Source organism: Pipistrellus hanaki (assembly GCF_964339955.1).
Source record: "Pipistrellus hanaki genome assembly, chromosome: 7".
Taxonomy (NCBI): Eukaryota; Metazoa; Chordata; class Mammalia; order Chiroptera; family Vespertilionidae; genus Pipistrellus; species Pipistrellus hanaki.
Window position 1 is genome coordinate 81,535,706 of NC_140509.1, and position 19,954 is coordinate 81,555,659.

Below are 19,954 nucleotides of genomic sequence, written 5' to 3' on the forward strand. Positions count from 1 at the left end.
TGGTGTACGTGAAATTACCAGCGCCTTTGATCATCGGGAAGTCACTGGCTTCTATCCTCCTTCCCATATTAGGGGTTCTTAATCTGGGATTTGTGAACATACATTTGGGAATGGGATTTCAGTATAATTGATGTGTCATTTTAAAAAATATTTTATTTCATGCACTTAGATTCTTTAAAAAAAAAAAAAAATATATATATATATATATATATATATATATATATATATAGTTGAGTTTTTACAGAGGGGAAGAGAGAGGGATAGAGAATTAGAAACATCGATGAGAAAGAATTATTGATCAGCTGCCTCTTGCACACCCCCTACTGGGGATGTGCCCACAACCAAGGCACGTGCCCTTGACCAGAATCGAACCTGGGACCTTTCAGTCCGCAGGCCGATACTCTATCCACTGAGCCAAACTGGTTTTGGCCATGCACTTAGATTCTTATTCTGAGAAGGGGTCCATAGACTTAACCAGACTTCCAAATGGAACAGAACCCAGTCATAAATATATTTCAACGCGTAAATTTTAGATGGTAAAATTCGTTGTCAGGGTATAAGAAGAAAATTTATCATCTGCATAATACTGGGCATGAAAAAGGAACTAAAGCAATGATAGCTACCATTTATTTGTTGACCTCCAATATTTTCTAGGCAATATAATAGGTTATTTATGTACTTTTTAGTTTTATATACTTTTAAGTTTTCACCATAAACATGCTGAAAGGATATTATTATCACTTCTATTTTGCAGATGAAATAACTGAAGCCCAGAGAAATTTATTCAATCATTCAAAAATATTCTTAGAGCATACCGTAAGAGCAGGTGCTGTGTTAGGGACCAGAGATGAAATAATTTGTCCACATGATGTAGCTTCTATGTAGCAAAGCTAGCTTCAACTAAACCCAATCATCCCTTCTACCACACACTGCATCTTCATCATATCTTATTCTACCTTCAAAAAGTTGAGTCCTATTGATACATGTGGAACTCTCAGAAGCTAGCCAATAAGTATTTTTTATATAAACATGAGCTATAATTAGGTCTCCCTCGAAAGTAGTAATTTTGCTCATGCTTTTCTTCATTCTAGCATTGCCTGAGCAAAACAGCCCCATCAGTGATTTCCTGGAATCAGCCCATCCTCTTGTAGGACCTTCACTAGTCATGTCTTCAAGGACAGAGTAAGAGGAAGTGTCCACTTTAGTGATGGCATCTGTATGTCCTTGTCTCCAAGAAAAGATTGCTACTCCTCTGCCTTGCTAAGTACTAACAAATCTTGCATCTAATTTGGTGTATGTGCCATTGGTGGTAGTGGTGGGGGCGGTGTGAGAGGGTTTGTTTTGTTTTTGATAGTGATCCCCAAAATTTCTCATTTGTGATTGGAAATATTTAGAACAAGAGACTTTGCAATCTTGAATGTAGATTATATTTTCATTACTAAATCTAAGTATGATTTATTGGAACCAAAAAGCCACTTACATGCCCATCTCCAGTTCTGGCTTAACCCCTCCTTCTGGCTTAACCCCTCCTTCTGGTTTAACCCCTCTTTCTGGTTTAACCCCTCCTTATGGATTGGAGGCTGATTGGAGAAGCTGACCATGACACTAAGAGAGGTTGAAAGTGTGATGAGGAATGTTGGCCCATTGTTCCCTGATGAATTTCCTAACTGCTTCATAGATAATTGGAAGAGAAACACTAAACAACAACGACAACAAAAACCACTCCCTGTGGGTTTATGACAGTAGAACGTAGGTTGGAAATCAAGACTAACTCAAAATTAATATGCATGGATATTCTTTTTAATTTTAGTTTATAAAAATAAAGAAGAAAAAATATGTTCAGAATTCTTTTACTTCGGAAAACTCAAAATGGACAAAGCAATGTTGAGTTTTATTTTCTTCAACTTGCATTCTGGGCTGACACCTGGTTTAGCAGTTTTCAGGGAGAAAACTGTCCCAATGGCCCTGCCAGGTCTTCTCAAGGGTGAGCAGTGGGCAGCTCCAAGTTGGCACCCTAAGAAGGCCAGGGTTGTGGGGGGTGGGGGGGGGCACAGCGGGGAGAGGGGTGTGGGGAGGAGAGGAGGAGGGGAGCAGAGAAAGCTAACCCAGAAGGCTTCTGGGGCCTGGGACCCTTTCTCCCCTCAACAGCACTTTTGGGTTAAAGATAAGGAACATAAGTGATTTAAAATATATATATTATTGATTTTTTACAGAGAGGAAGGGAGAGGGATAGATAGTTAGAAACATTGATGAGAGAGAAACATGATTCAGCTGCCATCTGCACATCCCCTACTGGGGATGTGCCCGCAACCAAGGTACATGTCCTTGACTGGAATCGAACCTGGGACCCTTCAGTCTGCAGGTGGATGCTCTATCCACTGAACCTGTTAGGGCCATAAGTGACTTTTTCATGCTCCTCTCTGAATGTGAGACAGTGGAGGGTTTTGTCACCTCAGTTAGGAATGGTCAGGAAGCAGTGTGTTTTATGCCGCTTATGAATTCTTACTGTTGAAAAGGTTGTGTTTTTTTTTGTTTTGTTTGTTTTGTTTTGTGTGTGTTTTCAAGTCACATACATGGTCAGAGTTGCTCTTTTTCAGAATAGTAAATAACAGATGTTTACTTTTCCCTTTCTGTACATCTGTTTAACAACTTTGGACATAATGAGTACAAGGAAAGCAAAGCATATGCCAGCTGCAAGCTGTATTTTTTTAAATGTTAGAAACAGTGTCTTTGGGAAGAAAGGGTTGTGTTTTTTGTGTTTGTTTGTTTCTTGTGTGTGTGTGTGTTTGTGTTATCAAGTCATTACTTTCAGTATGTAAAAACTGGTTATTGTTTTGATACAATGGCATTTTTCATGACATTTTTGTCTCTTCTGTCTGTGTACCCTTCTAATTGATACCAGCCACCCCATGATGTCAGTTCTTACCTACTTCCTCATAATACCCAGAGCTTCTCAGCTTCATACCTTATTTCAGCAATCTATGATACCGCTCTCTATGGTTACACTGTAGGAATCTGAGACTAAACATATTCAACCCAGCGCTCACTGCCTTCCTCCATGAGCCTTCTCTTCTGCTGGGTGCTCATCACAGTGGCCAGTCCCGCCACCCAGACACTTCTGAGGCCTGTGACTTCTTCTCCCCCTCTTTTCATCTCATCAGTTGCCAAATGTGACTAATTCACCTTCCTTAATACTTCAGCCAGGAATCTTTTTCTCTTCATTCTCTTTGTTCCTTCACTATAGTTAAGATTCGTATCTTTAAAATCCTTCAATGACTTCTCTTTGCCTCAATGATGAAGTCTATGCTTCTTATCAAGACTCAGATTAGAGCCCAGCCAGTGTGCTCAGTGGTTGAGTGTTGACCCTATGAACCAGGAAGTCATGGTTCAATTTCTGGTCAGGGCACATGCCAGGGTTGTGGGCTGGATCTCCAGTAGGGGATGTGTAGGAGGCAGCTGACCAATGATTCTCTCTCATCTTTAATATTTCTATATTTCTCTCTTTCTCTCTGAGTTTAATAAAAATATATTTAAAAAAGAGAGAGAGAGAGAGGGGACGGTTCAGATTAGAAATCTGAGGAATTCTTTCCACTCGGATTAGGTACGTTTTCATTGAGATTCTCAGTTTCTCTCTCACCCTTGCTTTCTTCCAATTCCCACAGCAACTATTTTAATCCTGCACTCTGCTACTCTAACACTCTATCTTATCACCTCCTTATCCTATTCTAATACCCTATCTTGCCGTGTTTCCCCCAAAATAAGACCTACTTACAGGTTTCCTTCTGAGTGAAATATAAGGCAATCCCCTGAAAATAAGGCCCCCCTAGGCTAAACATGAGAGATTTGGTCCACTGATTCTGAAAGAAATGGAGTCACAAGAAATTCACCAGGAAATTCAGGAATTGGATTGTTATGATGATGTTCCAGAAGATGATGACATGATTGTCATTGAATAAATGAGTAAATTCTTGATACTGTAGGATTCACAGTTTGGCTGGTTTGTGCTGACAACTACCATACTACCCTGTACCATATATAGGTAATAAATTTTCTTTATTTTCATTTAACAATAAATGTGTACCATATTCTTCTTCATGGAAAAATAAGACATTCCTTGAAAATAAAACCTAGCACATCTTTGGGAGCAAAAATTAATATAAGACACTGTATTATTTTCAGGGAAACAGGGTATCACCTCCTTATCCTTCTTAATAGAGGATTTTACCGCCTTCACTGAGAAACTAGGGACCTTATAGGGAAGTTCTTCAAATTGCTGTACCTGCCACTAGATGATAACTTATTTACACCACCTTCAATTCATTTATTAATAACCCCCATTCATCAAAGGGCCTTTTATCAGCCCAATCTGGTGAGAGATACTAATAAACCAAAAGACATTTACAGATAAGCACTACCATGGGAATAAGAACTTGATCTTGATGCTGAGAGTTGAAGTCTTTGGAAGAGTGCATTGGGAAGAAGGAAAAGAATATGGGTACCCAAAAATAACCTTTTCTTAAGTGTCTGCTCTCAGAGACTTCCCTGTGTTTTGACACTCAACACATGTCATTATCATCATATTTTCATTTTATTGTCTTCCCTTATGGGTCATGACTTTTTTGAGAATCAGAACATTGACCCATCTCTGTGCCTACAGTACCCAGCCTCTGGAGAGGTTTATGTAAATATTGAAGATGCTCAATCAATATGTGATGGAAATTAAACAGGACAATATGCAAACTAAAATGTTTACAGTTACTTACTGTTGTGGGTTGAGTTGCATCCCCTCCTCCAAAAGTTACCTTGAAGTCCTCACCCCTAGTACGTGTGACTGTGAGGCTTTGCAGGTATAATCAAGTTAAGATGAGGTCAGACTCAATTAGTGTGGGTGCTAATCTGACATGACTGGTGTCCTTACAAAAAAGAAGAGACACAGAGATCCATGGAGGACATCATGTGACAATGGAGGCAGAAATTAGAATGATGTGTATTATGATCTCTGAATGCATAATAATCTGGCTATTCTCTCTCTTTCTCTCTCTCTCTCTCTCTCTCTCTCTCTCTCTCTCTCTCTCTCTCTCTCTCTCTCTTGATGTGTATGTGTGTGTGTGTGTGTGTATTAAACGTCTGGTGTATGAAATCATGCATGGGTGGAGTCCAGCCTACCTGGCTAGGGGGAGGGCACATGGGCGGTTGGCCTGCCTGCCTGCTGGTGGAACTCCTGGTTGAGGTAACAATTTGCATATTAGCCTTTTATTATATAGAATATATACTGAGTGGCCAGATTATTATGCGTTCAGAGATCATAATAATCTGGCCACTCAATATATAAGCCAGGAAATGCCAAGGGTTGCCAGCAGCACGAGAAAATGAGAGAACGCCATGGAACAGACTCTTCTCTGGCATCTTCCTGACACTTTGATTTCAGACCTCTGGGATCCAAATTACTACATTTTTATGTGTGTTTTTTAAAGCCATCCAGTTTGTGGTTCTTTGTCATAGTAGCCCTATAAAAGCAATATAGCTATGTTTTATTTTTATTAAGAAGCGTTTTTTGTAGTTCCTGTTGTAACCCTTAGGAAGTGACATTACTGAGGGAACCTGAGCCAAGTTGAGCAGGCAAGAAGTGGGATTGTTCTTGTTTGGAAGGTAATTGGCATTTAGAGATCTCTCTTCTAGGCGCACCAAGCTACTTTATTTTTAGAGTGGTTATTTAATGCCCTGGCACAGTCAACTGTGCTTACTCAAGGTTCTACCAGGGGTTTAGGGAAAACACTCAGGCTTTCTCACTCCCGTGGCCTCTCTGCAATGGTGGATAGAAAGTCGGTGTTCATTGACTTCAGGTCTGAGGTGGACAAGGAAAGAGTGTGGGAGGTGGGGAGCTGTGGGAAGACCAGAAGAGAGGGCACCCACTTTTCTAAACAAACCTCCCATGCACTTGGGAGACTCTCAGGCCCCACCAGACCCAGATTGGCTGCCCTACCTTATTTTGTCCTCTCGTTTCTCAGCAGAAATGTTATGTGATTTGAAAACTCCGCATTTCTTTCACTTCTTGCTGATTTTGCCTTGTCAATCTCACACATTAACATCTGAATTTAAACAAAGCAATGGGAGAATGAGCCTTTCTTTTAACAGCTCCTAATTCATCCTGGAACTGGGTGTCCTTGGGTCATTGGCAATGCTGGGTGTTCCTGTAGCTTTTCACTAAAATTGGTGTGTCTGTGTTTCAGGGAACACTCCTTAAAACCGCAAGGTAGTCATGGATTTTGCCTGCACTGAGGGACTTGAGCTGGTGGAAGTAGGAGGACAGCAGGGCATCGTGTCCATTTGTTTGGGGGACATGCTCTAAAAGGGGGTTGTCTGCTGTCCTCTTGGTTTTTGTGTCATGAGATTTGTAGTGTTTACTTGGAGCATACCGTCATCTTGAAAACTCAGACTGATGACAATGGTATTTGAGATGCTTCTGTAGGTCTGCTTCTGGGTAGATAGGGAAAACGTATGTTCCAAGGTACAAGTGCTTGTTGACTTTTCAAATGCAGCCGGTCCTTGCCCCCTCTGGGATAGGAATGGCAGTGCTGGCCTTCCTGTCTATTTGATGAGCACGTCAAAGGATGATCTTAAGTACTTTATAGTCTAATAATTTTATTTTCCTTCTTTGGTTGGCAATCTAATCTCAGAAACTGAAAAACCATATTTTTTACTCCCTTCCCCCTGTCTCATGTAGGCTGAAATGGATTTCTTTCTGAGCTTGCACAAATAAAAAATTGCCTTTGCTGATTAAAAATCAAAAGGTAGTTTACCCTCAACCTGGCTGCATGGGAATAAAGGAGGATTTTGACAGGAGAGAGTGCAACTTGTATAATATCAAGATAGAGTAATTGTAGCCAATACGAGAAGTAATAGGATTACTTATTGGATGGGTAGGAGTGTTGGTTTTTCTGTGTGTGTTTGGGAAACTGGGAAGCTAGGAGACACTCTCGAATTCATCAGCTCCTCCAGAACTCTTCTCAAATGCTTATTGTCATGACAACCATGTCTTCATAAACCCAGGCTTTGAGTGTAGTACAGATGGGGCTGGTAACAAGATAGAGTTGCCATCTGCTTTGTTTTCTCTGAGGGATTTGTTTTTTTCATCCCTAAGTTCGATCCTCATATATGAAAGTCTTGACTCATTTTTCATTCTCCTGATAAAATACTTCCCTACCTGTCATCACATACCTTACTTATTGTTAAATGGGGGGGGGGGATGATTATACATACATATAATACAAACAGATATGTTTTAATAATTTATTGCCATAACTGCTTTGCAGAGTCTCATAGGAGGGGTATTGTATTTCAGTTGTACAGTCAAAAGTGAGGTTGGGAAAAAGTGAGAGTAAGGCAGTAATTTTTCAAGAAAAAGGTAAAATTGTCATTCCTTTTGAACATTTTATTAATATCTGTGCTTCTGAAGTTTGTAGTAAGCTCTGTTTTTACTTTCCAACAAAAAGGAGCACCTCCATTCTTTAGGAGAGAAAAATCTTTTCTCGTTACTGAATTTGGAGAGAAATTTGCCAACTAAATGAATGCTTATTTGAGAGAGGAAGCCTCAGCTGGCTCTTTACAAAAGATGCAATGACATTGTCTCATTAATTTACTACATAAACTGAGAACATATACATTTTTTCTTTTTCATCCTCACCTGAGGATATGTTCATTGATGAGAGAGAGAGAGAAAGAGAGAGAGAGAGAGAGAGAGAGAGAGAGAGAGAGAGAGAGAGAGGGAGAGAGATTGGTTTTCTCTTGTACTTGCTCTGACCTGGGAATGAACATGCAACCCAGGTATGTGCCCTGACTGGGAATTGAACCTTCAACTCTTCAGTGCATGGGACAATGCTCCAACCAACTGAGCCACCTGGCCAGGGCTGAGAACATATTTTTTAAAGACAGTTATTTAGCATTTCTGAAGTTCACACATGCTGTGATCAGAATTAAGATATATCCAGACTTTGAAAAAATAATAAAATGCATATCTAGCCATTTAAAGATGTATGATAAATTAAATCACTAAATCATTGAATAAAGGTTAAGGAAATATTACATGAAATTCATATTTAAATGAATTTAAATGAATAATTTCCTCCTCCTTATAATTATTTTACATGTGCTATCTCTAATATGCTAATAGGCTAATATGCAAAGTGTCCCCTTGGGAGTTCGACTGGGAGACTGGGAGTTCAGGAGTTCAATCGCTCGCTATGATGTGTGCTGACCACCAGGGGGAATGAAGGAAGGCCCGGGTAGACAGCAAGCAGCCAGGAGGAAGGCCCCAGAAGGCCTCTGGAATGCCCTGATTGGCCTTGATCGCCAGCCAGGCCTATGGACCCTACTTATCCATGAATTTAGTGCACCGGGCCTTTAGTAATTTATAATTCCAAACCTTAAAATATTGAAGGGCTTTAACAATTTTTTTAGTTTTTGTCAGAGAAGTTCTATAATTACCTCTATAAATCAGAGAAAATTTATTTCCATTCCCTCTTTTTATGTCCTATATATTGTTGTGTAAACATGATTATGTGCTGATGGATGGGCAATATATCTCACACACAAATACTGACCCAGAAGCAGGAATGATGACTAAACAATACGGCATTGATGTCTAGAGCAGGAAGGAAAAACTGCTGGAAAATTTATGAAATGGGGTCTGAATACATTTATTGGAGTCTATATAATAATTTTTTCAAAGGAACATTATAAAAATCTTTGAATGCAGTTCTGGGAAGGGATTTAAAACCAAGCAAAGTTGAGTAAACTCAAAACCAGTTTGTCTTTGGATTTCCTTCCTTAGAGTAAGCCTATAGTGAGTAGGCCATTCATTGTCCCAAGACCTTTTGAGAGGAAAGACAATTGTCTGCCTTTAGTTTATACCTCATGTACGCATTATAAGAGAGACATGGGGTCTACTTCAGCACCTTCTAAGAAAGCTCTCTTGTTGGTTTTTCTCTTTCATTTGGGTAAAAATAGGGAAGTAGAAAGTGTTAGTTTTTATTTTGTTTGTGCCATGGAAACACCATCTTTGAATCTGTCCAGGCAAAAATAATTCTCAGAGTAAGATGGGTGAGGCTCTGTTGCCTTGCTCTGAAGGAAGTGGTAATAATGACACAAGTGTTTCTGTAATATTATGACAAACAAAACATGGTATCCTGCTCAGGCTGCATAGTGGAGATGAGAAAGTTGATGGATTTGTATAAGTATCAGGACTTGGAAGTCCTGATACTTATACAAATCCATCAATTGTGTCAACATATGGTCATCTTTCTAAGAGTATTGGTGGTGTGCACCATTAATTGTAAAATGCAGTATCTTTATTTATTTTTAAAACCTTTAAATGGAATTCTCCAGGCTTTACTCAATTAATTGGCTCTCAACTATGCTAAATGTGATGCCTTTTTAAAATATCATGTTTGTCACATTCAGTTCTTCACTTGCCACTGGTTTTTATTGCTCAACATTGGTCTTGAGAACTCAGTTTTCCTTCCCAAGGCAGGTAGTTCCAGGGCAAGTTTCCTCTCTCTACCCCAAGGCGATGAGAAGCCACAAACACAGTGTGAGTTCTGTAGAAAACAATTGATCATTTACCCCGGGGGTGTAAGAATCCAGCTGCCTTCTGGATTTGCTAAACATCTTGAAATGCTTTGAGTGCAATAAAACCCCAAACGTGCCTCTTTTTCTCATTTTTCCACGTCCCTGTTTTAGGAGAAATATAACCCACATGCTCTCGTTCCTCCACTTTTAAATCATTAAAATGTTGTTTTGTAAGAGCTGTTTGATGTCCAGGAAGCCTTTTATCCTCTTTATTAGGTTCTTCTCATGTATAAATAAAAAAGAAAACAATAAACAGAAAACAACATGGAATCATGACTCAATCTGGGCAGACACGATGTGTCCCATTCCAGTTTGAAGTTCTAGATCAAAAATATTTTCACACAAAACGTTTCCGTTTTTGCTTTGCAAAAGCAGGGCTCCCTCCTCTTGGGCAGAAGGGAGGCTGTTTGGATGAGGGAGAGCTGAGGACTAGCATTCATTGAGCTGAGAACTAGCATTCATACTCTGGGACATCTACCCACTGCGTAATTTTTACAGCAACCCTAATGACAGGTCAGTCCATCTGCATTGTACAAATGGGAAGGGCTTTCAGAAATCTTAAGTATCTTGGCCACAGGCCACAGGACAATTTCAAGACAGGTCTACTTGATGTATTGGTTCAGAGTCTTTTCATTTTTTCCTTCCTCATTCTCTTCTTTTTTTGGTGGGGGTTGGGGTGCCCTGCAGACAATCAAAAAGTCCTATGTTGAGAGAAGTGACTTGTAAATACATCAAGTAGACCTGTAATCAGGCGTGAGGGTGAGGACTGTTGTAGCTCCAGAAAGCATGGCGTGGTGTTGACTAGGTGGCCATTTAGTATGGTAGCTGCTTAAGCGCATTGGGTAGGTGGTATGGTACCGTACTGTCCATCAGTACAGCACAGCGCCCGGCTCTTGCACTATGACTCACAGTAGGTCTCAATTAGGGACACCCCATTACCATTTATTTTATTTTGTAACGGTGGTTCATGGTTGGTAAGAGTAGTATATGACATTATTTGTTTAAATGGCTTAAACTCATTTCTTAAATAAGAATATTTCAGTGCATATATGGTATTGGAAACATCTTGAAGTAGTATAGAATGGGAATCACAGTTCTAATGGGTCTCTCTATAATGGGACATGCACATAAAAGGTAATCTTAGAGGGAAGGGGGAGGGAAGAGATTAACCAAAGAATATATATATGCTAGAGGCCTGGGGCATGAAAATTCATGCACTTGGGCAGGGGTGAGGGGGTGGGGAGCGGTGAGTCCCTCAGCCTAGCATGAACCCTCTCACAAACCGATACACCTCAGGTAGGGTTCCTAGGCTTGGCCTGAGAACAGGGCCTATTGGGGCTTTCCTTTCCCTGACCCCTGCTGCAGGCAGCTGGTCCCACCTCCGCTGCTAGCACTGCTTGCCATCTGCAGCACTACCACCCCCATTCCCGCCCCCCCCCCCCCCCCCCCCCCCCCCCCCCCCCCCCCCCGGCCACCAGTGGCCTCCCTCCGCAGGTGACGGTGGGGGGTGCGATGGCTTGGCTGGCCTGGGCCTCCCTCTGCAGGGCAATCACTGGCCAGGAGCACAATTGCCACAGATTTGTTGTTGATGGCCTGGACCTCTCTCTTTCTTTGTTGGGGGCGGGGGGGGGGGGCGCTAGTCCAGCAAGAGGCCGTCTGCCTACTGATTGCCCCTAACTGCTTGCCTGCCTGCCTGATCACCTCTAACCACTTTGCCTACTTACCTGATGCCCCTAACTGCTTGCTTCGGGGTGGGGCAAGAACTGGTGGAGAGGTAATGGGGAAGAAAGGGGGAACATCTATAATATTCTCAACAATAAAGTTTAAAAAAGAAAAGAAAAGAATAGGAAATCCAAGATTTTACTTGAAGGGGAAAGTCATACTCAACTGCACCATGGAAAACATATGGCATTATGTTCCTATTTTCTGTAGATAAAGGAAAAGAAAATATCAAATGGAGGATAAGAAGACTGCTTAGCATTTGAACTGGGTTCTAGGTTCTTCTGACATTATCTGCTCTATAGGTTTTTTCCCAGAGATCCCAATTTTTATTCCACTTGCAGCTGACATTATGGTATAATCTCTTCCCTTTCTCCATCTTCTCTCCTTCTTATTACCTCCCTCCCTTCCTTCTTTCCTTCCTTCCTTTCTTTCCTTTCTCTCTTTCTCTCCTTCCTTCTATAATCCACCTCTCTCCTTCACTTCCTTTTTTCTTTCTTTTAAACTTGTTCTACTTTTGCATTGAATCTTAGGTATCAGGGAAAAGAGTTGAATTATGTAAGTCTTGAGCTAAGGCAATGCAGAAAGAATGCAATGGGCAATTTCATAAGTGACATTTTTGAGAACATTGGGGTCATCTTTTGACAAAACACAATTTTTTTTGAAGGTCAGAAAACTAATATTTTTCTCCCAGTGGATTTACTAAGGGAATGAACCACGTGGCCTTATTTTGTAGATGGCACTCCCTGAGAAAAGTTGCTCTTTTTATTTACAGGGTTTCTACTTTGCTTTGCATCTCTGTGGATTGTATCTCACGCAAATAAGAAATATCATTACCGTAGAGCTTATTTTTCTCATGCCTTTCCTGAAGAGCCACTCTGATTTATCTTCTACTCCACAGAAGTGCAGAGCTTTACACAGATATATATTACACTAACTACTTTGCCTAAGGATCTCTGCACCTTTCGATATGTTTTCTAAGAGCCTTACCATACCCGGTAAGAGAGGGTGAGGCTTTAAGGATCTTTCGTGGGACCAGGCCAACTAACCATTGCATGGCAATCCCTGGCAGAGTGAGGAAGAGGACCTCCAGGGCCCCAAGGGAATGGGGATGACATACCATGAGCTCCTTTCAAGTAAAATTTAGTTAACATTTTTGGAGGAAAAAGTGATTTTTTAATGGAGGACAGAAGCAGGAATGTCTTTCCTTGGTGATGAGGCTTGGAATGAGGGTTTGCTCATATGATGGCGGTCTTTTCCATGAAAGACCCCTGCCCACACAGGGGTGGGGAGTAGGATTTGAGGCATGTCTGTTGTTTCCAGATTATTCTATCTCTGGATACTCTACTGGACCTGTAAATGCAGACTGGAAAAAAAAAAAAGACCCCTGTTCACTTCAAAAATTTCATTTTACAAAATGAGATTTAATTGTAGGTGATTTCACTTGGTTTCAATCAACTATTGTTATTGCTTTTTAGGTATGTGCTCTGTCCCACTGATGTGGATTCCACAGCTCCACAGCCCCCCATCACTGTCAGTAAGACGGGAATCCCTAAGCGATAGGAGTCACCTCTCACTGCCTCACCTGTCACTGGAGCCTCTATTCATACCCCATAGATGCTGCTGCCTCCCATCCTCATACTGGCGACACTTTCCAGTGTCTGAGAAAGGCATTGCTGAATGCTTCTGGGTTCTTCTAGCACATCAGGTGAAACTGCATATTGGACCATTCCTTCTGTTTGTAAGGAAAACAGGTCAAGTGATTGAAGCTTGATGTCAATAGATGGTTGGCCCCATATCATTTTGTTTCAGATTTATTGCATTATTTTTCTCCATTGGTTATAAATTGAGAGTACTAATGGACATATCCTAAATACCCTTTAGGCTCCTGTGTGGCTAAAATAACATTGAGAACAGTGTATCCAAAGAAAGGAGGCACTCCCCTATTAACTTCCTTCAATCGCCCTCGCATTCATTGAGGTTAATTGACAGCCTTCTCTCCACGCTGCCTCCAGGAACTTGACCCTGGTCTGCAGGCCCTAGGCACAGATGGGAAAGACCATCAGCCTGTTTCTTTCTGAGAGATCTACATCATGTCAACGGAAGGACGGAATCAGACTGGAACCATATTGCTAACAAACAGACACACTTCAGACAGATTTCATAATCACCAGACGTGTGTGTGGTATGGTTATGGTGAGCTTCTGAGGCTCCCAAAAGACCACTAAAACGGTCCGGCTTAAACAGCATGGAAGTTTTGAAGTTGGAATTAAAAGGAATGATTCACTTTAATATTAAGGTTGCCACCAGAAAGCGCTTCTTGGGTTTTCCATGGCCAGCTGCAGTTCTCTCGAGAGACACCCCCAAATCTCATCCTATGTGATGACTTGAGGTTGAGGGTGGGTATTGAAAGACACAGTGTGGGTTTGATCAGGAGTGACATTAGCACATGATTACATTTTTTTCCCACATAAAATAGTGAATTCATGAAAGAAAATAAGTCACGTTTTTTTGTTGCTGTTTTTATTTATTATTTTAAAATTACCTTTATTGTTGAAAGCATTACAGATAATCCCCTCTTTTTCCCCATTGACCCCTCCACCCTGCACCCACCCTCCCAGGCCTTCACCCCACTATTGTCTGTGTCCATGAGCCATGCATATTGGATACAAGTTCCCTGATTAATCTAAGATCTCACTTTGGAATGTTAACATTTCTGAAAGTGAGTTTAAGTTACAGGGTGACTTGACATTGTGGTTATGAGACTTCATTCAGAAGATTGGGGTGAGATCTTAGAGAACTGAAACTTCCCTAAGAGCTTTCCTGATCAATACTGCTCCCCAGAGTAGACGTTGGGTACTGAGAAAGGGGGCATCTGCTGCCTCCAGCAGTGTGCGCCCAGAGCCATGGTCAGCAAAGTGCGGTTCGCGAGCCACATGCGACTCTTTGGCCCCTTGAGTGTGGCTCTTCCACCAAATACCACAGCCTCGGCGACTCTATTTTGAAGAAGTGGCGTTAGAAGAAGTATAACTTCAAAATATTTGGCTCTCCAAAGAAATTTCAATCGTTGTACTGTTGATATTTGGCTCTGTTGACTAATGAGTTTGCTGACCACAGTCCCAGAGCAAAGGCTAGTCCATTTCGACCCAACATACTCCGGAGGCAAAGAGCTGCAGGCTGTTGGGATACGTGCTCCTTTTCTCCCCGGGTGACCTGGAACCCAATCACTGTTTTTTACTCCTTTTGTTTATAAAAAAAAAAAAATTTGAATTGCAGTTGACGTACAATGTTATAATAGTTTCAAGTGTACAACATAGTGATTCAACATTTCTATATCTTAAAAGTTATCACCCAGATAAATCTAGTCCCCATCTGACACCATTATTGACTTTATTCTCTGGGCTGCCATTTACATCCCATTGACTGTTTTTATGTCGGCAATCGCTGTTGTTTGATTCTTTAGGTTTTCTTGTAAACAAAGCTGCCCGCATTCTCTTCAGTTACAAGTCCTGCTTTATGAGAGCAAAGACCAATGTTTCCAATGGTTTTGGGCCTTCAGATGGCTGAATGATGGAGCAGAAGTTGCAATAATTTGGGCTTTAAAAAGGCAGGATTTAATAGAATCATGAATTTTATGCTTGATTCATAGCTAATAAAAGTGTAGTATTAGGTGATATCTTATTGTGGTTTTAATTTGCATCTATCTGATGATTAGTGACCTTGAGCATTTTTTCATGTCTATTGTTATCTGTATGTCCTCTTTGGGGAAATGTCTATTTAGGTCTTTTGCCCATTAAATATATATATATGTGTGTGTGTGTGTGTGTGTGTGTGTGTATACATACACACACACACACACACACACACATATATATATATATATATATATATATATATATATATATATATATATTATTATTGAGTTTTTACAAAGAGAAGAGAGAGAAAGAGTTAGAAACATCAATGAGAGAGAAACATCGACCAGCTGCCTCCTGCACACCCCCTACCGGGGATGTGCCCACAACCAATGTACATGCCCTTGACCAGAATCGAACCTGGGACCTTTCAGGCCGCAGGCAGACGCTCTATCCAGTGATCCAAAGCGGTTTCAGCTTTTTTGCCCATTTTTTAATTGGATTGTTTGTCTTCCTCTTATTGAGTTGTATGAATTCTTTGTATATTTTGGAATTAACCTTTATCAGATGTATCATTAGCAAATATGTTCTTCCATACCCTGGGTTCTCTTTGCATTTTGAGGATGGTTTCGTTTGCTGTACAGAAGCTTTTGAGTTTGATGTAATTCCATTTGTTTAATTTCCCTTTGTATGTGTGAAAATTCTGCTATGTGAGATGTCTGTGATTTTGCTGCCTATATTTTCTTATAGGATTTTTATAGTTTTATGACATACATTTAAGTCTTTTATCCATTTTGAGTTTATTCTTGTGTGTGGTGTAAGCTGGTAGTTTAGTTTTTCTTTCTTTCTTTTCTTTTCTTTTTTTTTTTGTATGTATTTGTCCAATTTTCCCTACACCATTTATTAAAGAGACTGTCTTTACTCCATTGCATACTCCATTGCATAGCCCAAGTGCCTCCTTTGTTGAATATTAATTGACCATAATGGTGTGGTTTGATTTCTGGAATCTCTGTTCTGTTCCATTGACCTTCATGCCTGTTCTTATGCCAATACCAGGGTGTTTTGAATGCAATGGCTTTGGAGTATAGTTTGGTATTATTATGATCCCTCTAACTTTGTTCCTCTTTCTCAAGATTACTGTGGCTCTTTGAGCTCTTTTTCAGTTCCACATACAATTTTGGAACATTTTTCTGGTTCTGTGAAATATGCTGTTGGAATTTTAATAGGACTTGTGTTGAGTCTACAGATTGCTTTGGATAGTATGAACAAATCAGAAAGTGAAAAATGCTGGTAAGGATGTGGAGAAAAGGGAGCCTTGCGCACTGCTAGCGGGAGTGCAGACTGGTGCAGCCACTATGGAAAACAGTATGGAGTTTACTCAAAAAATTAAATATGGTACTGCCAGTTAACCCAGTGGTATCACTTCTAGAAATATATCCTAAGGAGGATATGATACATTTACATAATGGGACATTATGTAGCTGTAAAAAATAGGGGTCTCTTACTCTTTAAGACAACATGGATGGACCTGGAGAATATTATGCTAAGCAAAATAAGCCAGTTAGAGAAAGACAAAGATTTCACTTATACATGGAATCTAAAGAACAAGATAAATTGACAAATAAGATAGGATCACAGACATGGATGGAAGCTTAAAGCAGACTGACAGATCTCAGAAGGAAGATGGGAAGGAGGGTGGGTAGAGATTAATCAAATAAGCATATATGCATATTCCATGGACACAGACAATAGACAGGTGAAGACCGGGTGTGCGTGAGACATGTGTGGTAGACATAGGAGGAAAATGAGGGACATCTGTTATAATCTCAACAATAAAATAAAATTTAAAAAGAAAAAAAAGTATAGTATTGGGGAGATAAAATGAAGAAAAGCTCACAGAAAAATGGCATTGCTAGAGCCAGTCTCATGGACAAGAGAGAGCAGAGGGTTGGGGGCAGAGAGACGAAGAAGGAAATAGAATCTATGGGATGCCTCAGGGAAAAAGAACAGGAAACTGATTTGGAAAGCAGCCAGCTTTATGGACATCTTGTTAATTGAATGCCTCTGTGATTCTGTCATATCTTAATTTGTGCGGTTGGATTTACTTGGTCACTTGATCCAAAGTCTATAATTAATTGCAGCTCATAACAGGTAATGTCAGTTGTGCTCGTGGGCATAGCTTCTGGGTATTAAGTTCCATCTCTGACCTTAACACCATATAAACTCTCTGAATATCTGTTTTCCTTATCTGTACAATGATATTCCTCATCAGTTCCTACCTCTTAGAGTTGTTATATTAATAAGAGATTAGTCCTAACTGGTTTGGCTCAGTGGATGAAGCATCAGCCTGTGGACTCCAGGGTCCCAGGTTCGATTCCAGTTAAGGGCATGTACCTTGGTTGCAGGCACATCCCTAGTGGGGGGGGGGGGGCGTGCAGGAGGCAGCTGATTCATGTTTCTCTTTCATTGATGTTTCTAACTCTCCCTCTTCCTTTCTCTCTGTAAAAAAATCAATAAAATATATATATTTTTAAAAATAAGAGATTAAAAGAAGTTGTGCACAAGAAATGTTTAGCATTGCTTCTGACCCATAGTAAGGGCTCATAGAGAACAGACCCTATGCGTTCAGACCCCTCTTGGTTGCATTCCTCTTCCCAGCAATGACTACTTTTTACGGGAAGTCAGCAGGGTTTTTCTTGTCTCGTTTCAGGCTTTGTGGATTTGACCCTCCATGATCAGGTCCACCTTTTGGAATGCGCATGGCTGGAGATCCTGATGATTGGTCTTGTCTGGCGCTCCATGGAACACCCAGGGAAGCTCCTGTTTGCTCCCAACTTGCTGTTGGACAGGTGAGTGACTGGCTGTAGCTTGGGGAAAGCACATTCTGTGTAATCCCAGGTTACTCCTGAAACACTTTCACGCAGTCTTCCAGGGAGCTTCCAAGAAGCTAGTCAGGTAAGTTTACTCTACACATGGGCAGATCAGGGCGATGCAGGCCAATCAAGGTCACAGAGTCTACGAATAACTTTCTGCTAAGTGTCTTCCTAGATTAGCCCTATTATTTCTAAACTATATGTGTATTTGCACTTACATATTTATACAGCGTCCAGTATTTTCACAGCAAACATACCTAGAACTCGTTCGTATGTATATGTATATATGTATGTATATGTATAAGATGTGTACTGAGAAAACTATGAACCGTGATTTTCTAACTCCACCTTCACCTCGTGTTGTTATATAAAAGAAAGGATGACTAACCTTCCTGTAACTAAAATACATTTTTGGCGCATGAACATCCAAACCACAATAGCCTTTCCATTTCCTTCTCCAATTTTCCCATCAGTAAACGAGGAAGTCTGACCAGAGTTCTGCCAATTCATAAAAGTTACTCGTTTATTTTAGAAGATGAATTTGCTTTTCAGATGTGCTGCCATATTTAACATGTCCCCTTTGGGTTGACTTGGGATATGAGTCCCATTGTTCCTCGTTGTTCAGCCACTGCTCAGAGTAATAGAGTTAGACACTATTCACCAGCTGCTCCCATTGGGCGAGTCCCTACCCAGCACCAGCTGCCGTGCTAAATGAGCTCATTTGATGAGCATGGCACTTCTAGGAAGCTGTCATTCACATTTTACCAGGACGGAAGCTAAGTTTCTGCATCTTGCAAAAAGCATCAAGCCAACGAAAGGTGGAGCAGGGTTGGAATCCAAGCTCTGCCTGGCGCTGGCTTGCTCATAGTGCATCCTGTCCCGTGCACATGACTTCCACATCTTTTCCTGCCCGGCCATGCCTCCTTTGGTTTGCTGCTGCAGCCTTTTGTTTCCAGGTAGACCATGTGGGGCACATGGCCATTGGAATGGAAAAGGACCACCTTCTTCTTGTTTCCTGCTAACTTCTCCCCATCTGCTCTGCCATCCAAGACTGCCCGGTGGCCCAACCACATGTCTGGAGATATTTTGCATTCCTTCCCTTCAGAGTGTCACACTGCCTCCCATGCCCTGCCCCTCTCTGGGTTTCCCTACACTGCTGAGTCCTGTGGAGCAGAGTTTCAGCAACATTGATTTAAGTACCAGAGAACTGTATATGTTGACATCTGCAGAGAAGTAGGAGAGAGAGAGCCAGAAGTCAGATTGTTCTGTCAGCCATGGATTACTGATGTTGCCAACGAGGGTTTTATGCTTTCTCCATGATTAATTATTATAATGTCCTGTTCAGCCCTGGTAGGGTAGCTCGGTTGGTTGGTGTGTCATCCAATATGCCAAGGTTGCAGGTTCAATCCTCAGTCAGGGCACATACAAGAATCAACCAGTGGTGCATAAATAAGTAGAAAAACAAATCTCTCTCTCTCTCTCTCGCTCTCTCGCTCTCTCGCTCTCTCGCTCTCTCGCTCTCTCGCTCTCTCGCTCTCTCGCTCTCTCTCGCTCTCTCTCCCTCCCTCCCCCCTCCGCCCCCCCTCTCAAAATTCCTGTTTTCACAAACATTTGCAAATCCAGGTATTTGTGCCTTCCAAGGCTGTCAGAAGGAGAGAATTTACCCAAGTCTTTCCTGTAATTACTCAAATATTAGTATTGGCAAGTGGGATTAGTGATTATAGGAACATGAAGGCCTATTGGGTTGCCATTCCACATTGGTGCGCAGAAGACATGTTTTCTAGCTTGAGTCCATTAGGAAGAATCATTGCTTGATGTACTCTCTGATGACAACCCATGATATCTTGATTCAGGTAGCTTATAACTTTTATTCAGGTAGCTTATAACTTTTATTCCCGTTAGTCATATGCTTGAAAGCTAATTTTATCTGCGCCATGCTTCGTCTACCCACGATTTCCACTTCTCCCTGTGTCCTGCAGTGGCGAGTTCTAAACACTCCATGTCATCAACTCTTCCTGGGAAAACCAAGAATTTACGGTTATTATAAGGCAGAAATAAAGAAGCCAGTGATTTCTCTTAATGTGAGTGTGTGTATTTTAC

The 19,954-nt window shown here is 41.1% G+C and overlaps 1 protein-coding gene across 3 annotated transcripts in view; it reads left to right on the forward strand.

The window, feature by feature from the left end:
- Window positions 1-19,954, forward strand: part of ESR1 (estrogen receptor 1) — a 284,618-nt gene that overhangs the window by 221,782 nt on the left and 42,882 nt on the right. For all 3 annotated transcript variants that reach the window (XM_084890184.1, XM_084890185.1, XM_084890186.1), the window contains exon 6: window positions 17,692-17,830. In XM_084890184.1, coding sequence (XP_084746310.1) covers window positions 17,692-17,830 — 139 coding nt within the window. The remainder of the gene's footprint in view (window positions 1-17,691; window positions 17,831-19,954) is intronic.